The sequence below is a fragment of the Thermobia domestica genome, chromosome 5 (assembly GCF_964235325.1).
Source record: "Thermobia domestica chromosome 5, izTheDome1.hap1.1, whole genome shotgun sequence".
NCBI classification, from domain to species: Eukaryota; Metazoa; Arthropoda; class Insecta; order Zygentoma; family Lepismatidae; genus Thermobia; species Thermobia domestica.
In genome coordinates this window covers 66,924,433-66,950,942 of record NC_137458.1, presented here as the reverse complement: position 1 = coordinate 66,950,942, position 26,510 = coordinate 66,924,433, and the positions used below count along the sequence as shown (strand labels likewise).

At 37.3% G+C, this 26,510-nt stretch overlaps 2 protein-coding genes across 2 annotated transcripts in view; one reads left to right on the top strand and one right to left on the bottom strand.

Annotated features, from left to right (window-relative positions):
* Positions 1-1,814: 1,814 nt before the first annotated feature.
* LOC145685119 (uncharacterized) lies at positions 1,815-6,911 on the bottom strand. The gene has a single exon (XM_081757466.1). The coding sequence runs from the start codon at positions 6,909-6,911 to the stop codon at positions 1,815-1,817; it is 5,097 nt and encodes a 1,698-aa protein (XP_081613592.1).
* A 600-nt stretch (positions 6,912-7,511) lies between these two features.
* LOC145685941 (transmembrane protein 87A-like) overlaps positions 7,512-26,510 on the top strand; it is a 70,068-nt gene continuing 51,069 nt past the window's right edge. The window contains exons 1-6 of the mRNA XM_081758716.1: positions 7,512-7,921; positions 12,113-12,173; positions 13,410-13,501; positions 15,194-15,301; positions 20,039-20,092; positions 23,187-23,279. Of these exons, the coding sequence (XP_081614842.1) occupies positions 7,811-7,921; positions 12,113-12,173; positions 13,410-13,501; positions 15,194-15,301; positions 20,039-20,092; positions 23,187-23,279 (519 nt within the window). The 5' untranslated portion in view covers positions 7,512-7,810. The remainder of the gene's footprint in view (positions 7,922-12,112; positions 12,174-13,409; positions 13,502-15,193; positions 15,302-20,038; positions 20,093-23,186; positions 23,280-26,510) is intronic.

Below are 26,510 nucleotides of genomic sequence, written 5' to 3'. Positions count from 1 at the left end.
AAAGTGGATGAGAGTGGTTCATGGTGGGTGGTGGGTCAGAGTGGGTCACCGTGGGTGGTGGGTCGTGGTTCAGAGTGGGTCACGGTGGGTGGTGGGTCAGTGGGTCGTGGGTCAAGTTTTCATTGACCCACGCCAACTCTGCTACCGACCACCGATCGGAAACAAATTATTATTATTATTATTATTATTATTATTATTATTATTATTATTATTATTATTATTATTATTATTTGTCGTCAGACTACGCCAGATTAACGGGTGGTTTACAACTCATCGCAAGTACTGAGACTCCCTTTTTTACTTGTTTATGCAAGATGGTTGATTCTGAAAGATTGATTTCTTTAGTGAATGAACGGAAACCTCTGTGGGATATTCAGAACAAGAGCTACCACAACAGGGACGTAGCAAGAAGGCTGTGGTTAGAAGTACCCGAAGAATTAAACAGTACCAGCAGTGGCGTATTTACGATTTTGCTTCTGGGGGTTTGCTAACTTTATTCCTCAAAATGTGAAAATTCTGCAAGATATCCAATTTACTTTAAAATAGTTTATTGAATTTTGGGAGGGGCGTAAGCCCGGAAGCCCCCTTAAATACGCCACTGAGTACTAGTAAGTATAAAACTTCTGTACCTGCTCCACCAACTTTGCAAATAGATTGTGAAACTCGCCATATTTCTCTCTTTCTTAAAGAATAGTATTTACATATTAGCTCCTATCTTCCGCTAAAAGTAATATTTTTAACACAGGATTTTCTATTAGTAGCATTTTTTTTTTTTTTTGTTCATTCTGTAGGCCTATCCCACAAGAAGCCAGACTAACGACGGATCGGTTGCAGTATGACCAAACAGTCGACAGACGCGGTCGGCCGTAATCGCCAGAGTGAAAAATCAGATGCACTGTGACCAGGCTAAGAGCGAAGGTTTCTATTTTTTTCCTGATCCACTCAGCCGAACGGTAACATATGGGCCATTCCGAAAGTCCAAATACGAGCGCACAGGATGCTTCTGGAGTGAATGACCGCTATCGGAGTTCGCGTTACCTCTGAAATCTGCGGTATCAACAACAGTATGTTCCTATTTAGTGTTGGCGTGTTGCGTTCATTCACATTGTAAATGCAGCATAGGAAGTCCGAACTTTTTTTAAATAAAAAAAGAAAAAGAAAAGGAAAATATGTAAAGATTTTTCCATGTTGATGATGAAATTTAGACATATGCAAACAGCGGAAAACAGTAATTTTTTTTACCGTTACCGCCGGTAACAGCGGTAATATGCACTACACGCCCTTTGTTTGAGCTTCTTACCAAACGACGGTTTGTCATTTTAAAGCTTTTAATAACTTCAATATATGAAAAACTATACAACTACAGAAAATTCCGATAAATATGTAAAATGATTTACTCAGTTGTCTACTATCCTCAATTTTGAATTGTTCTCAAGTTTCTTAATGTTTTTAGATGGATAATTTTCACTCGAAGGATGTAAGAACTCTCACACACACACAAAAACTCTTGTCGCGTCTCTCTCACACTATAGCTGGAGGACGCTAAAAACAACCCCCAAGAAAGGGAGTGGGCGAGTGGTAGGCATAGGCCATCTATTGCCAAAAAAGAAAACTTTCTCACACTACATATACACAAAAACGAAAAGAAAAAATGAACAAATTGCCCATGCACAAGCTCGAACATACCGCCCGCCTTGAAATGCTACATTTCAAAAAACACAAACAAAGAATTTTATATTTTCACTATTTATACAACGTAAACAAACATTCGTCGCTATTGCGAACAAGTTTTTTTTTTTTTTCACTCAGCTTCTCTATTCACTTCCAAGGGAAGCACACAACTTTACAATCGGACGTTTAAGTTCGCCGGAGGCTGTTTTTACTGTTACTGCTCGCACTAGTCCATCGGTCCCAGCATGGACTTCCGTGATTCTTCCCATTTTCCACTGCTGAGGGGGAAGGGAGGATTCCTTTAACAATACCATGTCACCCTTCTGGACGTTTTTCCGCGGAGCCAACCACTTAGGTCTTTGTTGAAGGCGTGACAAGTATTCTTGCACCCACCGTTTCCAGAAATGGCGAGTCAGCTGTTGAACTAATTGCCATCTTCGAGGATTGGATATTTTGCCTTCAAAAGGATTCCTGTCAGGAATGGCAACCAAACAATCTCCAATGAGAAAATGAGCTGGTGTTAACACGGAAAGATCATTGGGATCGCTAGATACTGGTGTAAGGGGGCGAGAGTTTAGTACTGCTTCGATTTGAGATAGAACAGTATACATCTCTTCGTAACTCAACGTAACATTGCCCACAACTCGTTTCAAATGATGTTTGATACTCTTCACACCTGCTTCCCAGAAGCCACCGAAGTGCGGGGAAAGGGGGGGACTGAAATGCCAAGATATTCCCTGTTCACTTAAATACGCTGAAGTTGTTTCGTTTCCCTCTCTGTGCGCACTGGAACCTAAAAGCTGTTTTAACTCTTTGCTAGCACCGACGAAATTTGTCCCGCAATCACTATAGACATCAGTGGGGATCCCTCGACGGGAGACAAAGCGCCTAAAAGCAGCTAGGAAACAATTAGAAGTTGCATCCGACACAAGCTCCAAGTGAATGGCCTTTGTAGAGAGGCATACAAATATAACTATATACGCCTTATACGGCACTCTCCTTCTTCCAAAAGCGTTCTTAAGAAGAATGGGGCCCGCGTAATCGACACCTACTTGAAGAAAACATCGACTAAAATTCACTCTGGCTGCTGGTAGGGAGCCCATCATTTGTTTTTCTCCTTTGGAAGCAAAACGATGACACTTTACACATCTTCGCGTAATCGCTCTCACTAGATTCCTAGCTCCAAGTATCCAATACTTTTGCCTCAGGCTAGCTGTTACCAATTGAGGGCCGCCATGCAATGTAGCCTCATGTTCGTGTTGAATCAACAGTTCACTTAACTTATGATTCTTTGGCATTAAAATGGGATGTTTGTGATCTGTGGCGATCTCTGCGTGTTGTAATCGACCTCCCACTCTCATTATCCCGTCATTGTCAATAAATGGACTTAAGCACAAAATAGGGCTCTTGGGGGGTAAGGGCTTACCGCTCTTTAAATGTTCTAGTTCTCTAGCAAATGCTTCACTTTGCGTTTGTTTCACTAAGCATAACAATGAAGCTTTTAGCTCATTAGCCGTTAATGGCCCACTTTGTCTTGGGGAATTAGCCTTGAGATTGTTGATGAATCTTAGACACCATGCTAAAACACGCCTTGACCTCGTGAATGAAGAATAACGGTTTGTGATGTCATCCGTTATAGTAGTACACATAGCTGTCACACAGTTTTGCCTTTCTTCCATCGTAGCGTGGGGGTCGAAGTCCGGACCCGGATCGTCGGATAGCACTGGCTGTGATAGCCACGAAGGACCATTCCACCATAAGTCATGACACAACAATTCACTCGGATTGATTCCCCTCGAAGCACTGTCCGCGGGGTTTTCTGCACTATTTACGTGACGCCAGCGAGCCGAGGGAATTAAGCTCTGTATCTCGGAGACTCGATTTGCCACAAAAGTTTTCCACTTGTTAGGCTCAGCTGCTAACCACGAAAGCACTATGGTGGAGTCACTGAAGGCAATTGTATCTTCTATCTTGAGTAGGATAGCCTTTAACACAGCGCTAAGTAGCCTTGCCAAAAGCACAGCCGCACACAGCTCGAGTCTCGGTAGGGTCATTGTTTTTATTGGGGCAACCTTCGTTTTTGCTGAAATTAATCTGCTTTCCACGTGACCATCTGCGCATTCTGCCCGCAAATAGGCGACACTAGCGTAGGCCTTTTCAGAAGCATCACAGAAACCAATTAATTGACACTTGACTGTATTCACTGGTACGATACAGCGCTCCACGGTAAGTTCGCGTAATAGCGGTAACTCGCAACAGTATTTGCACCATACTTCACAAAGCTCTACCGGAAGTGCGTCATCCCAGTCCAACTTGTTTTTCCACAAGGTCTGCAACAATATTTTGGCTTTAATGGTTACAGGAGACAACAAACCAAGTGGATCAAATAATTTTGCTACTTCGGACAGTATAATTCGCTTCGTCAGCACTGAGTGGGGTTTTGAAGGGCACACTCTAAAACCGAATTCGTCCGCGGAGGGAGACCACTCGACACCAAGCGTTTTAAGTGTGTCGTCAGTGTCAAAACGAAAGGGCACATTCGTTTCACGCATATGAGCTGGGATAGCCTCTAACACTTCAATCTCATTTGAGGACCACTTCCGCAATTCAAAACCTCCTCTTCTCAGTAGCTCGATCAGTTGTCGTTGAAGCTCGATGGCTTCTGGCACCGAAGCCGCCCCTGAAAGGAGGTCATCCATAAAAAAGTCCCGCTTGACCACTGGAGCCGCCAGGGGAAAGTGCTCACCCTCGTCTTCTGCCAGCTGTTGTAGACAGCGTGTCGCCAGGAAAGACGCACTAGCAGTACCATATGTTACCGTCCGTAAACGAAAGTCCTGAATGGGCAAATCCGGCGACTCACGCCACACAATTCTCGTGTAATCTCTGTCCACCTTGTTTACTAGCACAGCACGATACATTTTCGCTATATCAGCACACAGGGGAATCTTGTGGCCTCGAAATCGCAGTAATAGTGGCAATATGTCATCTTGGAGTTTGGGCCCGATCATAAGCTTATCATTTAATGACACACCAGATGACGTTTTGGCACTAGCGTCAAACACAACTCTTAATTTTGTAGTTGAACTACTTGGCTTCATCACTGCATGGTGGGGCAAGTAGCAACTCTTCTCTGGGGAAACGTTTCTCTCTCCTATTGGCACGATCTCCATGTGACCTAGATCAAGATATTCCCGCATAAAATCCCGATATTGCTCTTGTAAGGCAGGTGACTTTGCAAGCTTGCGTTCACTGTGCAAAAGTCTTCTAACAGCAATGTCTCTAGATGCACCGAGAGTCTTTACACTATCCTTGAAGGGTAGGCTTACCGTGAATCTTCCGTGTTCGTCCCGGTAGTATGTGTCTTTGAAATGTTGCTCGCACTTTTTTTCCTCTAGTGTGAGGTGTTTCTGGGGCGGAAGCTCTTCTATTTCCCAAAACCTCTGCAAACTGATTTCAACCTCACAAGCGACATGGTGAGATGTAACTGTAACACTACGTCTAGTAGGAGCGATGCTCCCTGCGACGATCCAACCGAGAGCAGTTTCTATCGCTACGGGCGATCCAATGGGTCCCACTCGTTTTCCACTACACAATAATAAAGGAAACACGTCTCCACCTAGCAATATATCCACAGGGCCCACCACATTGAACGTTGGGTCCGCGAGCTTGATACCGCTTAAGTGATTCCACAAGCTTGGGTCCGGAACTGGTGCCTTTGGGAGATTAGATGTAACCTTGGGCACAACTACTGCTCTGGTGCTGAAAGTTTCGCTGTCATCACCTACCGCTTGAAATTCTAAATCCGTCACTGCACGAGAAGTGCCCACACCTGCACCCGTTATTCCAGAAATCACTATTTTCGTCTTATGTTTTGTTAGTCCCAGCTTTTGAACACAATTTTCTGTGACAAATGACGTCTCAGAGGCGGAATCGAGCATTGCACGGAATGGGCGCCAAACATCGTTTCTGTCTTTCACCTTTATAATTGCTGTTGATAACAACACATGCGGAGTGTTTCTCTCGGCTGCAACATGTGAAGAAACAGCTTGTTCTCCGTCAGGTGACACCGACGTACTTCGGGGCTCACTACGCTCATAATGAAGTAATGTGTGGTGTCGCTTATGGCACACACGACAACTAGATGAGAAACACTGAGTACTTTTGTGAGAACCGCGTAAACAATTGAAGCATAGCTCTTTTCTCTTCACAAACGACACACGATCTGCTACAGAGCGTTTTTGAAAATCAGGGCACTTATGGAGAGAGTGTTTAGCATTACATAACTCACAGGGGTTTAGTTCACTCTGGGTCACTGTATGATGTGTCACTGCTTGCCTCTTTTCTCGTTGCCTCATTGTATCACTCGACGTCGTAGTCTTCCCTCTGCTGCCGCTAGAGACTGCGAGCGCGCGCGCGCGATGATCCAAGAAGTCCGTTAATTCCTTAAATGAGGGTTGCTCATTTGATTTTTGCGCTAGTTCCCACTGCCGACGCGATTCGCTATCGAGTTTTTCGGTAGTGTGGTACACGAGAATAGCGTCCCAATGCTCTACGGGTTGCTCCATCACTTTTAACGAACGCGTACACTCGACCGTTGTATCGATTAATTTACGCAATGCAGTAGCCGATTCCTGCTGAATGACCGGTTGCGTGATTAACCGCTTTAAAATCGAATTCACGATTTCACGCTTGTTTTGATAGCGAGAGTTCAGAATGTTCCACGCTTCCTGATAATTAGTATCAGTAATTTGCATAGCCTGGATTAGTTGCGCGGGTTCACCTTTTAGACTTGTTTTCAAGTACTGCAGCTTCTGAGCTCCCGAGAGCTTCTCGTTGTTATGCACCGATGCAGTAAACAAGTCCTTAAATGATAACCACTCGAATAAGTTCCCACTAAATGTTGGCAACTGTAATTTCGGCAGTTTCATTTCACTACACGCATGAGTTTCACTATTGGGAGGGGATTGTGTTGTAGCTTGCAGATCCATTAGGGACACACTTAGTTTTACAAGTCTACTTTCCATTTCTGCGAGCTCTTCTTCTTCTTTAATAAATTCTTCATCGTTGGAAACTGCAGCTATTTCGTCCAAAAGTTGAGAACAGTCTTGTTGTAACTCGTTGACCTTCCCGCTATGAACCAATATGGCGTTCGCGTCGTTCTGAGACAGCAGGCTCACTGCCTTTTCCTGTCGAGTAATTTTGGCTTTCAAAGTACGTTTTTTAATATTTAAGTTCTCCATTGTTTTTGAATGTCACACACACTACAGAAAACACACTCACAAAAGTTCACCAAAGCTGCACTTTTTGCTTCATCCGGCACTAAAGGAGGACCATGTTTGAGCTTCTTACCAAACGACGGTTTGTCATTTTAAAGCTTTTAATAACTTCAATATATGAAAAACTATACAACTACAGAAAATTCCGATAAATATGTAAAATGATTTACTCAGTTGTCTACTATCCTCAATTTTGAATTGTTCTCAAGTTTCTTAATGTTTTTAGATGGATAATTTTCACTCGAAGGATGTAAGAACTCTCACACACACACAAAAACTCTTGTCGCGTCTCTCTCACACTATAGCTGGAGGACGCTAAAAACAACCCCCAAGAAAGGGAGTGGGCGAGTGGTAGGCATAGGCCATCTATTGCCAAAAAAGAAAACTTTCTCACACTACATATACACAAAAACGAAAAGAAAAAATGAACAAATTGCCCATGCACAAGCTCGAACACCCTTGTTAGATAGTTTTAACCAGAGTCTATGCTTTATTTAGCTCCTTTCCAAATGCACCTGTTGGCGACACTGATTACTGTATATGATATAGTGGGGTGGGGTGAACTCGTGGAGCTCTATCAATGTTAGAAGTGTTTATATAACTTGAATGACATTAATTGCGAAATTTTCTGTTCTAAGAAATCTGATATTATTCAGTTCATAGAAAGTCATTCATAAAAGTGTTTTTACTATGATCAGTGTATTTGTTTTGAGTGACATGTGAGATACCAGCCAGTTAAATCAGAAACTTGTTTCCTTGTTCACTCAAATGTCGGCAGATGCCTCTGCTCGTATAGATAGATTTTATCCATTAGCTGTACGACAGTACATTACCTGTTTACGTATTTCCGGAAATGTCTGCTGATGTTGAATATGTCTGTGTTTATTCTAATATCGATAATTATTTGTGATTTATTCATATCTGTTACGTACGCTTTTCCAGACCAAGGAAAATGGGATCTTGTATTAGATGAGGTTAGTATGTCAATCATGATGTTAGAATTGTAGATATGTGAAAAAAACAAGCTGTCGGGATTTCTGTTTTCATGCAATGAATTAATATTTTCGCTTGACACTAGGCAGTTATTCAGATGTGTTGTACATAAGTATACTTCATTCTCTTGGCTATAGTATCATACAGTTGTCAACAATGGACTTCTATGAAAATCCTATTAAGTATTGTACAAGGGTTGCTTTTGAACTGTAATTATTTGTTGCGATCATATTGTCTAAATAATAGCAGGTTGTCGGTACCACTCCCATTATTACTCATTCTTAACATGATTAGTCCCAACTAGACGAGGGGTTTCAGATTATGTCTATGATGTACACTGCAGGGAATTACAAACTACATGTTTCGGCATAATTTTACTTCAAACATTTCATTCAATTAATCTGTTTATGTTGAAACAAAAAACATAATAAAATCTTAATAAAGTTGAGTGATTTAGTCGAATGAATAATAGGCTGGATACTAATTGGTAGTAAAGATTAGAAAAAGAATCTTTTCATACCTTGTCTAAGAATAAAACACATCTGTAACTACCAATGCATAGTTACAAACAACAAAATATGAATCAGATATTGCAGTACGTAAGTGTTCCAGATATATATAGGCCTAGGCTACCAATCAGTTTACATGATAGGTTTTTCATAAGAAGGTTCGTTAGTTACCATCTCGCTAAAGTAAATAAAATTTCAAACGTTTATCCAAGAACCTATTTCCAAGTAGTTCATTGCAAAAAGTCACTATCCTTCCTATTTTTATTTTTATCAATCTTCCAAAAATACAATTAAAATACTAGTATTTTAATGGGATATAGCATACATGAAGCTGCATCAGTTCCCGAAGGAGCAGGACGCTCATACTTTTAGGGATTATTCATTGAGTATGTACGAACTTACAAAGGGGGTAACAAAGCGACTTTTATTTACTTATCGACTGATACGAAAATAAAAAAGAACGTACCTGTACTTTATATTTGCATGTGTAGTGCCCTTGTACTTTATCTATAACTGTGTGTGTGGGGGGGAGGGGGAATTTAACGCATATCGCATGTCTTGTGCACATGAATACTTCTTACTATTGCACTACGTAGAAAATTTATGGTATTTCATATAGAAGTGATAATAGAACACAGAAGAAACGTAGATCAGGGGGTTCTTATGTATACTATTACCTTTTAATATTCAAATAGTGCAGATTGATTATACAGATTCATACAGAAATTCATGAAATATGTATTTCTTTCCTGTGCATTCACTTTCTGTACCTTCAGAAGTCATTTTTGAGGTGTGCACTTGCATTCGCTGGTGCAGATTTATTTTAAGAGGTCTTCTGCAGAAACACCAACCAGCCTATGGTAGGTGGCCACTAAACGGCACTAATATTATCTAAGCTAGTCAGGGCAGGGGTGTAGCACGTGGCCCGCGCCCATTGCGTGCTTAGGGGACAGGCGCGTCAGCGATGGTGGGTATATGGGGGGGGGGGAGTATACGTGTGAACGAGGGTTGTGGAAAACTGCTTTCACGATACTAAGGAAGGGGTGTCCACAGAGGGGGGCTATGACGCAAACTGCGTCATTGAAATATTTGGGGGGGGGGTAAAAATGTATATAAATATGTTTGAGGGAGTGTAAAAATTAACTGAAAAGACTTTTTTCATGGAAGAACACCTACGGATAGACAATTGGGGGGGGGGCACCACTGACTAAGGTATATTATTGTTAAAATCATTTGTTCGTTACATACGTCGCAGGTCACATTGTCCTTTATTAATCTACCACTATTTGCCTTCTGGGCTAATACGTGCATACCGGTTCGACTTTCATTAATATGATACGTAGATACGCATCTCAAAGCTAAGATACCACACCACACCATATTTTGGTTAGTTACACTTACACACTACTCTATTAAGATGTTGTTACAAATTTCTTTAGTAAGTTGTACGAATATGTGGATCCGTATAATGAACTTGCACTATTCAAATAACTTATTGCAACTCATGTAGATTGCGAATGAAACAACACATATGTTAAGAAATGAATCACAATGTTATAACATCCACCTCAGATAAACACTAAAAGAAAAGTTATGTGCTAACCATATCTCGTTACCGGCTATCTCTCACAACCAGTCACAATACTTAAAATATGAGTCATCACAGAAGTGCTAAGACCTCACTCAACCAAGAAGAACGCACCATCTCGAAGTACTTATTAACTTGGAATCAAAACATTCTCTGCGGAGTTTCGGAAATAACACAAGTCAGTGAATAAACACAAAACTAACCTTTAATATATTGAATTTCTTTTAACACGAACAAGGGAATTACGGCAATCTCTTAGCTTCCGTTGTATTGCTCTGACTCTTATTCGCCATATCCTAAGCTTGTTTGAGCTTTTAAAATTGTGTTTTAAATGTTTTATATCTCTATTTATAAGAAAGTTAAGAATAAATACACCAGGCAGTACAAACGACTGTTATATTTTTTGTATTCTACAGAAACAAATAAAACAGAATAACAATGAGAAAAAAAAAACTTTAAAAGTCTTATACTTCAGTTTACCTAAATCATTTACAGCCCCTGCATTGTTGGATTATGTAAATAGCTTATTTTGTCAGGTACACTAAGAGACTTGCTAAAGGCACGACATAACTAGCGAATTCTCCGTCAAAATTTGAGTTTGAATCTATTGGGAAAAGTCGTTTTACTGCTATTAAATATATGGATGCAGTCGTTCTATTGCTGCGAATTTAAAAATTAATTTTGAAGAAGCAGGTATCAATAAAAATTAACTGAACTTTTGGACCCTAATAACTCTTCAGTTTTAATTATATTGTTATTTTAAATATTTTGGCCCTCACTGAGGTCATGATCACGAACTTTTTTTTTGTGGGTGGAGCACGTGGCTCAATGATAGAGCACTTACTTCAGGTACGTGGCGTCCTGCTTCAATCCCCGGCCAGGCAAGTTTGTGGTGGACAGTATCGTGTCCGTTGGTGTCCTCGGGGTACTCCCGTTTCCTCCCACTTTCTCATTCCACCAGTTCTTCCATAATCATTCTGCATTAATCATCTGTCGCACTCTACTTTAAGGGCATAATCGTGGGACGTTAAACTGAAAGATTTCATTTGTACGAACTTTTTTCTTTTTCATTCTTTCTTGTTATCTTTTTCTTTTTTCTTTTTTTTATTTTAATCTTACTCGTTGAAAGTTCACTGTATTCCCATCATGTGTTGCTTTGTGCAGTCCTGTAAAACGAAATGAGCCTCAGGTACTCCAAAACAAACCTGTTTTCCAAGGAACTTAATTCACTTTTAACGTTTAAGTGTATACAAAATAACGAATTGTACGTAAAAGCTGTAAATATATTGAATTTAAACAGTTATATATGAATATTGGGCATACATGAGCAAATCATTATGAAAAATGACTGGTATGTTAATTACATCATCAAGATTATGAAGTAACTTTGTGAGCAAATACTCTTTACAAGAACTGACTTCTTTCTTTCAAATGGTCAGTACACGGATACAAATCGTATACTTAAGCACGAAGAATGAGATAAATGTTTTTTGGAAACAAGTTTGTCTTGAAATACGGTACTTGGGTCTCATCATGATCCCATGAGGGTCGAAGTATTGGAAACATTTAACGAGAACTAAGGGAAGATAAGTCCATTGTTACATATTAAGATGTACCCTAAACGTCTATTAGTAATTAAGCAGAAATCAACTTTAAACAAATATGTGTGACAGGTAATGACAATTTAAATACTATATATATAACCACAATATTGCGAGCGATGATGATAATTAATGAGAAAAGCAAAAAAGCTAATACTCACAGTCTGCTATGTATGTTTTACGGTGAGTATTAGCCTTTTTGCTTTCCTCAATATATATCTATTTTACATTTATTACTATTATTAACATTTCGTCGCTTGTAGTAATGTAATCACATCTGTTTTGTAGGACTAGAGAACATTATGGACACTTTCCGTATTTGTTTTAATGGTAAATGTGCTAGAAAACTTGACCATTCGAAATGAGAAATTTATGCAGGCTGTGCTGCAAAAATTAATATTTGCTTAATGTTAATATAATCACATGTTCCTATTGTATAAAAAGCTAATAATTTGATTGTTCTCTTTCTCGTAGGTTAACTCAGTAGTGGCTATCCCGAAAAGTCTTTTCAAGGATTCAAATGTCTGCATACAAAGTAAGTTTCGAGTGATACTTATTGCAGTGCATGTAAGGCTGGATCAGCCAATTTACCAAGGATTTTCCTTTAATCACACCAAACAACAATTGAGATAGTTTTTATCAAAGTAAACACAGCACACTGAGCAAAGCTATGTGATAATACATTTAAAAAAAAATCACGTAACGGTTTTAACACAACAACTGTGTCTCATCAGATTTCCACTCCCTCTCTGGATCACTTCTAGAGAAAAATACTGGTATTCCACGGGAGATACGGCCCTTGGGGAAATTTCGTATCATCGATAGGGACCTAGGCCACTGTATGAATTCACACTTCTCTATGAAGATGTATAATGTACTCGAAGTAAATCACTTGCTTTTTGTTGAAATATCAGAATTAAGTAAGGGGGCACAGTGGCTCAGTAGTAGAGTGTTCACCTCCGGTGCTTGGGGTCCCTGGTTCGATCCCAGCTCGCGCCGTGTGGACTTTGTGGTGGACAAACATTGTGCTCGTGCGTTTTCTCGGGGTTCTCCCGTTTCCTTCCACAGATGTAAAACTCAAAGATTTCATTTCATTTTTTTCAGAATTAATTAAATAACCCCAACACTTACCAACAATGAGTAACAGATATTAGGTTATTCCTAGTAGTTGAGTATCGATACTTGAAGAAGTGGTATTTTTTAAATATCCCACGAATAATATTAACCTATGTTTGAGAGAAAAACCGAGACAGTTTTGAATAATTTTTAAGGTACAAATTATATAAATTCTGAACTGTTCTAACTAAACCGAGATGTCTAGGAACCTGTGTATATTGAATATGTATAGAAAAAAAATCGTACCTTGTATCCCGGAGATAACAGTATTATGAAATACTTTCAAGGCTTCAATGGTACCTTTTTCAATATATCTTCTCTTATATTACCAAGTAATCACTTCACTGTGCATTATAAGCAACCATTGCGAATATAGTATTATGGTGTCTTTCTTCCTTTTTTGGTATAATATTTTATGTAATAATGCAGTGATAATAAAATATCAAAGTCTTAAGTCAATAAAAGTTACATTTAGAAAAAGTGCATAGAACATTCGATTCCAATTAGACCAGTGATACGTCTGAAAAGCTGTGGATCTAGTTACAATACTAATATTATCTGGCTACTATTTGCTTTGTGGCTATTATTAATTTATTTTATTTAAAATAGTTTGATGTTACTTATTCAGTCTGAGTATAACTGTTTTCTCTTTCAGTAAACTGTAACAGTCAGTCGGAGATAAATGTTACGATCGAATGGAAATTACAAGAATCCAGATGTTGGGAAGAATTTTTAGGAGTGGATATAGTAAGTAGTACTTAAAAACTGTATCTAGTTAGAATGGACAGATACCTTATTAACGAACTGTAATGCACAGCAACAAGTTCCAGCTCTTAAGCTAACACAGGAACCCAAACACAACATACGAAACATGTGGATTTATTATTAGTTAGAATATGCAGCAACTAGAGTTCAGTCCAAAATTAATAGGTTTCAATGTACACCATAAATATAAAACATTTCCAAATTATATTATACATAGACATATGTGTAACTCTTATAGAATGAATCTGTGTACCCATTTGTGGAAAGATATAAGAGTAAAAACATTAAGATAGCGAGAATTTATACAGAGCTACTATAAGTAATTCGTTCGTTTTCAGAAAGCTGTATTTTCAAAACTATTACACGTACAAATGATAGATAAATACATGAAAATAACCGCAAACTCACCAAGTTTGTATTTTGTACTATCCCCACTACTAGTCCTTAGTCGAGTTTAGAGAACGTGTCGATGCTATAGTGCAGACCATCGACAGAACGACGCTACAAAATGTGTGGAACGAGGTCGACTACCATCTGAACATGTGCTGTGTGACCAAAGGGGCACATATAGAACATTTGTAGAGGGCATAGCAAATTTTATGTTTTACGGTTATATTCATTTATATCTCTTGTTTGTATGTGTGTGATTTTTGAAAACGAATAAAGCATTTATAGTAGTCCTGTATATATAAAAGGAACAAATGGCTTTTCTCTTCGTCCATATATCTCTATTGATAGTTTTCAATATTGAATCCTCTAATTTGAAAGTCTATTGTAGGTTCACAATGTCACAAATTCTTGATCTTAGTCTTGATGCGTAATAGTTTGATAAAACAATAATGGAATTTTTCTGGCAAAAGCGTTTGCTGTTGGGTACAAACAATCGGAGATAGTTTTACATATCCGTTTGGAAAATCATTTTGGAAACGCATAATCCAAACTAACTTCACATCATTCATTCACATTCAGACCCTCAAGATGCACACTGAGGTATTTGATGCGAGTCGCTTATTAACAGCTGATTAGTAGTAGTAGCAACTGAATGTATAAATAGTACAGTACAATTAGGTTTGGACCCTGACATTCAAAAAGCAAGCCGAAACCTTTCCAAAATGATCATGATACTCTATACAGTAACTCAGAGAAAGTTAAAAAAAAATCCCGCGTCGGGTTTGGTCACTATAGTCACCATATTGGATAGCCTATTTCCAACGCTAAAAGTTTTCGTGGAAACCATAGCATTCACTTTAACTGACTATAATACAGATTGTAAACACAGCAGAGATATAAACTATACCTCATTGAAAAGATATTTAACTAGTTGTTCTTATTGTATGAAAATTGAGGAAATTTTCACTTTCCCTAAAGGGATAAAAGGGAAAATTTACAAACTTTCTGAGAACAGAAATAAAAAATTTTGTTCTTTGATCCTTATTACAATATTGTAGGGAGAAGGAACATGAAATATATGCAAATGGTTGGCTAAACTTTTCTCAGTAAAACGTTAAAAATACACAAACTGGGATTTTAAACTTAGAGCCACGTAATGCGTTAAATTCCCTCTTGTCCAAACATAGTTAAATTTTCACTGATATGTTTTATATTAGACTTTTATATCAATATCTATGTACATGATTTCTGATTTTTCTCTTTTTCTTTCTTCCTTCTTTTTAGAGCCAAGGAAGTAGTTTTCTTTCGCGGCTGTTCGAAGAAGATCCTGCAAATGAAAGCGTGTACAGACATGGCCCAGAAACACATCGTTGCAATGGACTTATATTTCTGGTATATTATGCTTTTAAATAACATATGATAATACATAAGTAGAAAATTAAGAGTGAAAAATGTACACTCATGTCCAAAATGATTGTCGCATATCTATAACTGTCTTCTTGTAAGAATATAATTTGATAATGATGTTGCAGGGCACTTTTAGTACTGATACTATGTGTATAATCGGGAAATGTATATTTGTAGTAAATTTCATAGGGAAAGAATTATAAATACGAAAATTAAAATGAGTAAAACAAAATCTTGCTAAATGGAGAAGAAAGTTTTATTTTCGTTTCATTGTTCTTATTTACGGCTCTTTTGACATGAAATGTGCCACATACATGTCTTTGCCGATTATACACATACTACCATTATAAGAAATACCGGGCGAATTCATTATGAAATTATATTCCTAGAGCAACATATTTATAGATATGCGACAATAATTTTGGACATGAGTGTACATAACAGCACCGAGAATCAAACCTGAATCTCTATCTAACCGTACTGGTGCACAAACCACTGGCTGTTTAGTTCGCTTCACTAGCCATATATTCTCATTCCTATCAGATCACGTGAACTATTCCACAATTTCTGTTGTCATATTACAACCGCTGTATTAATTAGCACCTTAACTGTTGAATTAGATATTATATGATGAATAGGGAAACAGATTTTTCTCACACCGTATTCTCTAAAGGTGTATATTCAGTAAAATGCTAAGATTGAAAAATGGAAGGGTGACCCAAAAGTTGGTATACATCCCTGTATTGATGAAGTATAACACTCTAGTTTATGGGTTTATTTGCTCCGGCTGTTCCGAGCTTAAAGTATATGTAAGAACAAATAATAAAGAAACTAAGTCTACCTGATGGATAACAATAAGAAATGATATAAAAAGCAGTGAGTCGATCAGTACGGGACTGTATATCTACTTTTGGGCCACTCTGTATGAAGCGCACAGTGCGTATTCTTTGAATTTCGAGAATATGTTTTAGGAAAATAGTCCTCCATCTATTATAAGTTAGAAGAAAATTAGTCGTTCATTAATTGTAAACTAACTTTATAGTACGTCTTGACGTTAAATTACCATTCAAATTAATTTAAACTTATATCTTTGTAAATAGGAGCTCATTTCTTCAGCTGCGCTTCCCATTTTTGTTCTTTTCTTTCTTTAATCTTCCTTTATATTATTTCTGTACCTCTTCTTCAGATATTTGCATTACAGTATTCACGCTGAAAGTTTTCATTGAATTGAATAAGATTGTTCTGCACGGATGAGGATTCGTGAAATAATTACGTAAATGTCGAAATTTGACTTTTCCTTCTTTCTTTATCCTGATGGTACAGCGTGTCCCGTTTAGGACTATAATAAAAGAAAAATCGTCGTCGGCAATTCAAAACCTGTTATGTGCATTTTTATAAATTTTTCAGGAGAAACGAAAAACAGTATCCTGGTAAGATTATTCGCTTTATAAAAGTGATGTTATAAGTAATATTTGATGCTGCAAGTAACTCGATACCTTCTCAAGTAATAATAAATTAGAGTCTAAAAGCTGCACCAGATAATACTATTATCTCGAAACGGCCGAAAATGTCACATAGCAGGTTTTGAATTGCCGACGACGAAATGTTAACAATCAAACAAATTATAAATGACGATATTTTTACCACTGTGGAGAATAACTCAGAAAGTTTCGTTAACAATACATCAAGTGCCGCCATCTTGAGTAATAGCCAAAAAGCCACATTCTTATTGCTTGTCTGGCAGCCATCATAGGGACGCTTTAACAGAAGGTATTTTGAGTGTTATCGCTGGCGAAATTGAACTCTGTGAAACTTGCTCAGAGGCGTTGTACTTTATGGTGTAGCTGCAAGTGAAGAAGTACCAACTTACATATCTATCAATAAGTGGACCAACAGTTACGAAAAACGGGATCGTTCTTACCGGTGACTGGTAAACCTGCCAAAAGAAAGTTTCAGAAGAAAACGTAGAGGGAATTCATGTTGCATTTAACAGAAGCCCCGCAGGTCCATACTACAAGCTAGCAGGCAACTACAATCCCAAAATCAGCTGTAAATAGGGTATTCCACAAAAGATAACGCCTGCATGCTTACAAGATTCATCTTCACTGCATAAAACCGGCTGACAAGCTGCTGAGAGTACAATTCATAGAAGAAATGATATTGAAAAAATTGATAAACGATGCATTCCGCCATTCCAGTGCAGTGATGTATTCCGGTGTTTGTTTTTTAGACGACGCAACCTTCCTTGTGTGTGGACATGTTAACAGATATAACAAAAGAATTTGGAGGTTAGAGAACCCTCACGAAGAGCGCGAAAGAGAACGCATTTCTCCGAAATACGATGTATGTTGTGGTGTCATGAAGAACAAAATTATCAGACCCTTTTTCGCTGAGGCAACAGTGAATTCGAACAATTATCTAGACATATGCCTCGCCTCAAATTCCACCCGGAGCCATTTTCCAACAAGACGAAGCTCTGTGCCATTTTTCTTACGACGTCAGACTTCCTAAACGATAATTTCAATGGAAGATAGATTGTAAGATGTTCAAAGTTCATAACATGTCCCCTATGGATTACCAGACCTTACTGTGTGTGACTTTTTCTTATGGAGATTTGATAAGGACGAAATTTATTACTCAGATTCAAGATCTGGATGACTTACGTGAAAAAATCGCAGTTGCAATAAGCATAACTCTGCAGATGCTTAAGAACATTCGGATTGAGGCGGAATACCGTTTTGACATTTGCCGTGCAACTAACATGCACACTTAGAAATTCAGTAGTTTTCTTCATTCGTTAAAAACTTTCTGAGTTGTGTGTGTGTTACAAGTTTGGACGATAAATCTTGGTAAATAAAAAGGTGATGCTGCTTCCATGTGTTAGTCCTAAACTGGGAACCCTGTATTTCTTTAAATATGCAACTTGTTTGGATTTTAGTTTAGCGTTCCTTTCAGCAGCAAGGCTATATGAAACAAGAACCAATAGCGTAACATGGGATCCTAACCACATGAACTCCCATCAGGAATCGAACCTGGGTCTTCCACACCAAGGGCGTGTATGCTAATCACAGTTATGAGGCATAGGGCTATCACATAGTTATGATATTTACAGTGAAGTAAGCAAAAAGTTGGGCTAGTCAGCACCCCAAATCAGGTTTAAATTCGAAACTTCCTTGAATATCGAACTGTTTTTTCAACTCCTCATATGGGGAATGAAGGTGTAAAAGAATAAATAAATACCGTATAAGCGTGACAAAGAACTACATAACCTCATAGAAGTTATCCCAATGTATTTACAAAAGCTTTTTGTTCATCATCTTGAAGCAAAAAAGAACTGTCCGAATTTTCAGTTCCGGAATCAGTTAACACATTTTGTTTTTTCGTCAGCAACTCATAGTTGGTTCCGTTGTTTTATCAAAATATATTCGCTGTTCAAATTGAACTGGGGTTTCAAAGTTATATACCCTTCAACCTATCATTCTAAGTTATAGATTGTAGTAAAGAACATCTTAGAGACTGTGAAAATGAACATCGAGTTTCTGGAATATTTTAAAAATTCCTCATTTAATATTGAGGGTGCTAAAGTCGTACGAGAAAGAATGACAGATTAAAGAACCTTTTGAAACTGTAATTAATATATAAGAATTTTGAGACTTCAGCTGAAGTTGGGATATTAGACAGTGTGAAGAAATTGTGAACTTGTAGGGGAGAAAAAAGTACGGACTACTGACTCTGAAACTGAAAGTCCGGCTCAATTCATAACATATACTCTTTTGTTTCATGATTGTGAACATAAAGGCAGTTGAAAATTACTTGGGACAACTTTGGAATGATTCAATGTAATACTACTACAAGCATTTGCAATAAACGCAAAAAAATAACACCTGTTTTTTTTGTTTTGGTAAAACATTTTGTTGATGGTCTGGCAAGGAAAGCATAAAAAAGAAGCAAAATAAATGCTTGTATGCAGCAGTTTTACCTAGTAATAAAGATATCGAACTTTTGAAATAGAGATAGATGTTCAAATTTCTTCTGACGCGACCAAATTGTCTGCTGACGTTAGCAATGTAAAATTTTTCAAAGTTGCCTTAATGGCAGCAAAATTTCCTCTATATGACAGTCTCTCAAGCCTCAGGGAAATGTCAAAATTCAAAACGGTAATTTACAGTTCCAGTATGTATAAAATAATGAATTAAAAGAACAAATGATCCTCATTCAGATTATCCACAAAATAATTGATACCAGTTAAACAGATACTTGTGCTCAAGGATGCAAGAAACTCAAGGGAATCGTGTTAGTGGCAGCTCGAATGTTAGTTATCTATCTGTAAACAAGGAGCGACATTCACTTTTCTTGGAATGTAGCAGTCTATCTTTTTATGATGCCACTTGTACAGTGAATACACGGAAAAATTCCAATATTTCATTTACAAAATAATAATGATTAAAATTTTATTGTTTTGTTGAGAGCGTTAGCTCAACGTACATTATCCACAGTATACTTTGATTATTGTACTTTATACACTATAGGCATTTACGAAATTATCTTGTGTACTCTTTTAGTATTATATGAATTTATCTTCTTCGAAGTCGAAGAGTATTTTATTTGTAGGTTCAAATTATTGACATTTTCAATAAAAAGATTATGTAGTTTTACTACTTTCTTCCATCATAATTTGATATGTTTTTATCATTTAGGTAATGTATTCTATTTTTTTCAAAGGAACAAGTTGGTGACCTTCGAGTTTCCCAATTTCAGAAGACAAGTCCTGCCGACGTAAGTTTTCTCATTCGTTTTAACTTGTAATTTGAGGTGTAATTTCATTAAGAAAGACGAAGAAGAAATTTATCATACGTACAGAAACTGTAGTAGTGAAGTAGTGTTTTAAATATTCCGTGGTGTGAAAAGTTCCGGTGTAAATTCACAGTGCAATGTGTCCCAATGTAAATTAACAACGGGCACACTAATAATTAGGTATTCAATTTGTCGAAGGTGTTCTTAGCATGCAATAAATAAATAAATAAATAAATAAATAATAATAAGTAAACATCCTTGTTACTTATCTAAGGAGTTATACACCGTAAATGATCATTTTTGGCAATATGTAACCTCTGGGGTGTCTCTCTCCAATGTCCAGCAGTAGTCAGTCAGCATCCTGGGACTCCTTGCCTTGATACCGCTTTTCCATTGTAGAAATTTACTGATGGAATCACACACCATGTTCATCGCTTACTGAGCCAAGATTTTTTTTTAAATGACGTATTGTATCTCATAGCTTGGTGCGAACTCACAATATCATTCACTATTTCATGATAGTTGTTTACTTTATGTTTTCAAGGAAACCACGATAGGGACCTACAAAGGTTGGCCACAGGATTTAATAGGGGATTGAGTAGTTCTGCAAAATTGTCATCTTCCAATAATGATTTGGTTTGTGGCCCAGTAAATATTTCTTCCATTAGTTTTGCATCGCTAACTTAGGGAAGTGTAGATTTCAAATACATAAATACAGAACTTTCATCAAGAGCTTTTACAAACTTCTTCATAAGGCCCAATTTGATATGTAATGCTGGTAAGTACACTCGTTTGGAATTCACCAATTGTGTGTGAGACACATTTTTGCTCTCAGGAGTAAGAGTTTCGCGTTTAGGTCATTGCTTTTTAACGTAGTGAGCCTTCCTATCTCTGCTGTACCATTCACATAAGAAACAGCGGAATTTGGTGTATCCAAGTGGCAAGTCCAGCAGTAAAGCCATGACCTTTAAATAACCACAAATATTCCAGCTATATTTTGTGTACTGGAGTTTATCTAACGACAATTTCATATTCTCATATGTTTCTTTCATGTCAGCTGCATGGACGACAAGTATTGACGGTAATTCATTGTCATTATGCAGAAGTACCGCCTTCAAACTAATTTTCGAGGAGTCTATTAACAATCTCCATTCATGTGGCTGGTGTTTATATCCAAGATCCAGAACAACACTAACATGATTACAAAACACTATATCATTCTTAGTCGAAAAATAGTCTTTGAAATCATTGTTAGGACTACTTTTATATGCACATCCTTGTATCTTTGTGTAATAGATTCCAATCTTTGGGCCTCGAACCAAAGATTGGCTTGTTGCTTAGACAATTGTAAATCCCGAACGAGATCATTGAGATATTCTTGAGTTAGTAGGTGGGGTTCTTATGAAGAAGCGTCGAATGTGGATCACTTCTATCTTGTCTTTTTTCCACAGCATGCACTATGTCGGAGTCATTCATCAATTAAGGTAACGAAATCTAGACACATTGACACAGGATACTCGTCACTATGTAATACAGTTCTCATTGTAGATGGCAAATTTGGATGTGTAATAGTATGTTTCATTTTATGTTTGTTAAACAAAAATAGCAATCATTAAAATGGTCTTTTTGTTACCTCCAGATCATGACGATTACAAAAGGCATATGATGTGTGACCATTTTCCATCCTGTAGAAGCTGCACACACGACATACAACATATATTCGGAACCCATGCTTGATCAAAATCACGAGCTTTACAGCCAAAATAAAGCTCGTAACATTTTTTTACAAATGGCGTAAAATTTCGCCTCCGAGATTTAAAAGTTAATTCACCTGAAGTGTAACAAAGATTATCCGGATGATTCAAACACTTTCTCGGCATTATGCAAGATTTTTCACAAGACGAGAAACGAAGAAAAAAAAAAAAAAAAAAAACTTCACACAGAAACAAAGCCTGATGGGCTCACTACACAAACACCACCGGCTTTTTGCTAACCACGTCTAATCTTGATTTACATTTATAGTATATTCAAGAAAAAAATAATCGCTAACTTTTTTTTTTTTTTTTTTTTTGTACAACAAGGACACCTTCGGTAAATCGAATACTTAGATATGACATGTGTGTTCCATAAGCTGTCTAACTTTATAGTTTTGTTGCCTATTGTTAAAATGTGGCAGGGGAAAAGAGGAATAATGCAATTTCTGCAATATTTTAACAAAATGCAATGACCTCCACCTTCCTATGGGATCGCTGACGACAAACACCGTACTAGGTGAAAGCCTTATCTTTCCACAATAATCACACCAGCTAAATCATCCTTCTACGTTAATACAGGGTTAATAGCTGAACTGTGCTACTCCAAACACATGTATGTTTCAAGAAAATGCGGTGCATTTCACGTATAAAGCATAAAAAAAAAGAAAAAAAAAAGCCTGAAGGAAATGTTGTGATTACATTTTTGAATTCAGGAGGATGAAATGGATCAAGCTCAGCATTCACTTCTTTTGTAAAAAAAAAAAAAATCATGTTAACCTGTGTTATTAAAAGATTATCTGATGCAAAGAAGCAATAAATTTACGCTGTCAATACTTCACATATGTGATTTCTGCGTCCTTTGGCACCTATGACCGGTGGCGTCAGTGAGCAGTGTCTTGTCTGATGAACCGTGAGCTTTCTGCGTAATGTGGCTTGTATGATAGATTTCTGGTATAGAAGAGGCTGCAGTGACCATTGGCGTCTATGACCAATGACGTGCTTTAACTGTCCAGTGATTTCAATGACCAATTTTGTAATGTAGAATGTATGCAATGTAGTGTCTGTGACTATGACACACCCGAAAATGTACATAGATTAACTCAATTTTATGAAAATCATTAGTACCTTTACAAGATAAAAATTACAACTAACTTAGAATTGCTCATTTTTGAGTCAAGGATAATAGAATATTAATTCAAATCCTCTCTTTGTATCTTTAGTGTAGGTGTTGATGTGTAAAAATTTATGCAGGTATACTTCGTTGTATGCAATTTACTTGGTTTTGTTGTTACATCATCAGTATCAAATACTTTTTATTTCAGAATAAGTTACCGAATGATATCCAGATCTTGGGAGAAAAGAGTCAAAATGTGAAAAATAATTCATCTGTTCAGAAAAGAGCTGCTGTGGAAACCGTAAGTATCTGCATAATTTTTTAAGTATGTGTTTTTTTTCTATGTGTATCTACTGTAAAAATGTTATTAATGATGTTATTTCATGTTTAAATATTACCTACAGAAATTATACTCATGAATTTACTTTTTAATTATCGTGCGATTTGAAATGGTCATGTAGATATGCCAAATGTTACTATTGGTTCAAAATTAAAATAAAGGAAAAAATTGTGGTAGAGGATGTTAATAATAATGATATATATAAGTCTAACGTACCACGATTATACACCGAAGCTAAGGGAGACCGTGATGAGAGATGGATGATAGTGGTGGAAGGACAAAAATGGGAGAATCTTGAAAAATCCAAGCATCTGGTGTGTGTCCACCACAAAGTCCACGTGGCGGGAGCTGAGATCGAGAATATATTTGTTTGTTAAAGTTACGCGTCCCTTTTCAGCACCAAAGCTATATGAAACGTGGGTCTACAGTTTTAAGGTGGATTCCGAACCACCGTAATGCTTACTGTTGTTCAAATAACTCTGACCCAAACCAAACACATGCCTACATTGTTTGCATCATAGTCCTATATTCTCTCTTCCTAATTGGGAAACCATTTGTGTTAAGTTGAAGATTACGCAAACAACTCTTCAACATACTTTAATAGTTCTCAGAATCCAGAAATACCTTAGTTTTTCTTATGCAGAAGTAGATGCTCTTGTATCCATGTCGACAGTCTGCTTTTTCAAAAAGTAAAAACAAAGGACACTCAGGATCATAGGTTGATCATAGACTATTCATACGCTCGTCGTACAGTCATACTAACACATCGATATGGTCAATCATTCATCGAATTGAATTTAAGTCTCACGACAACCAGTTTTTATCTTTTCAGAGTACAGCATAGTATTAACTATCATTATAATGACTTATTCCTAATTCTCTACTTTACGCTCACCACAAAGATCTTACAAATTTATTTACATGAATAAGTCTTTTTTTTTTATATATATATATATATAATGACTTTTAACTTCATTCTTATAACTAATTATCCATTAACTGTATACGATATTCTACCATAAATTAGCGTAAGTCTCTACCACTATTAAATTATGAACAACACACTTTTAATAGAAATAGTACCTTTTTAGTTTTAATATGGTGGGTTAGTACAGTAGTTCCCAACCAGTGTGTCGCGCAGTTCCATGGGAGGTATTGCACAGTTTTAGGATGTGAAAGTCATGAAACATTTAATAATTAGTGCATATCAATTTTGAAACATACTGTACAGTCAACGCCAGCAGCAACAATGCTCAGTACTACATAGTCACTGCTTTATAGAAACCCACATATTACACTATTACAAAGGATGTTTCCGTATGTGATCAAATTGTACTTACCAAATAGCAGGGTTGGCTGGTTTAAACCAAAAAACGAAAAATGTTCGTAAAAGTGTAAGTGTTTGTAAAATCTTGATGAACACACATTTGTGGGTTATCACGTTTCACTCCCGTATATTATTCGTATTATATTCAGACCTAAATTCCCCATTCATTACTCAAAAAGATTATACTACAAAAGAAACTTTTTTATATATAAGTTTATAAATGTTTGTTTTGTGATTTTTTTGTAGTTATTATTGTTGTGTAATTGCAATCAAAGAAAAATTCTAAATATTGTTTCGTTTCAATGTTTACTATTGATAAAATACATCGAAATGCCGTACTTTTGTGTGTTTGTGTGTGTGTGTGTGGGGGGGGGGTCATACAGACCCCACGAGGGGCATTTAGTGAAATGAGAAGTATCTTTGGTATCTATTTATATATAAATGAGTCTGAGCCAAAGTGGACTCAAATAATTCGTATCTTTATACACTTTTCTTACTGATATGCAAATTAAGTCGTTGTATTTCTTTAATTTGGACCAATAAAAGTCGTAGTTAACTAACTTGAACTAAATTAGTTCTTCTGTATTCTGTAGTACTTTGAAATTGTCCATATGTAATTCTGTATAATGGTTTCACTTGTGCAACTGTGTATCTTTTTGTCCTTCTGAAATGACTCTTGACAGTTATATTAAGAAGCATGTAAAGATCAGCACAATGTATTTTTATCAGGATTCCTTCGTGAGTGAGTCAGCAGACGTACCGCATTTGTGGCCAATTAGTCCTGGTTCCGAGTTCAAATGGAGGACAATTTCTCTCGGATGTAACTCGAGAAGCAGTTTTTATTCCGCTTTAAGCTTATGTGACCCCTTCCAGCATAACCCGGTTGTTGCATAATAATATCAAGGCGAAACAAACTTATTTCTGTCCATATATGATATGAATATATAGAGCAAATTATTTAAACCAAATAAACCTGGTTTAAACCAAAAAAAACCTGGTTTAAACAAAAAAAACCGGTTTTTTGTTTTTTTAATAAAAACCATGGTTTTTGCCAACCCTGCCAAATAGGCACGAAAATCTATGGCGCAAGGTACTGCAGTACTCGATTGTTTCCTCTGGTTCCGAACGATGGCCCGGCAACGTAGATCCCATTGCATAAGGCTTTGTTGGAGAACTATCAAGGAATCTAGTTTAGTTCCTCTTTGATGACTCAAGTCACAGTTGTCACACATCTCTTCCCTAAAGTCCGTTTAAGCATTCCGAATTCTCAAAACTGCATTGGACTTACGTGTAGAAACTTTGCAGGTATGATTTGTTCCAGTAGTCGTCTTCATATCCCGGTAGAATGCGAGGAACGACCTTGAAGTGTGTGATGTAGCTTTGTGTTGATGGGTATGGACCGTGTTGATATTGTACATTTCTGGTAGTAGCTGCTCGTAGATTGGCATCAGGCATTCCTCGTGATAGAACTACAAGTTGATTTTGCAGTTTTTTGTCCTGCGGATCTTCATTTGGCCTCGCTAACACTGGACAGCGACGACCTGAACCCTTTCGGAAATGGATGTACAGACGCACTTTGTGACGCACTTTGCGCGTTTATTTCTGTACATAATGGGTTTCGGTTCGCCTCAGTCGTAAAGGTAGAGCCGTTCCACATTCAATGTAGGGATGCACCGGCACTTCTGGTTTGTTAGATGCCTCTCGTACAGCTTCCGAGCGGCTCACGTACGTTCTCGTCGGTAGGGATCGGTAGTTTATATTATTAATAAATCGAACAAGCGTGTCGCGATGTGTGGACTTTCAGTAAAGTGTGTTGGCATTCAAAAAATCTTGGGAAGTACTGGATTATTAAATAACGCTGTATG

What these genes read in the sequence shown, in the direction of transcription:
- LOC145685119 (XM_081757466.1), bottom strand. Translation starts at nt 6,911, where the DNA reads ATGGAGAACTTAAATATTAAAAAACGTACTTTGAAAGCCAAAATTACT.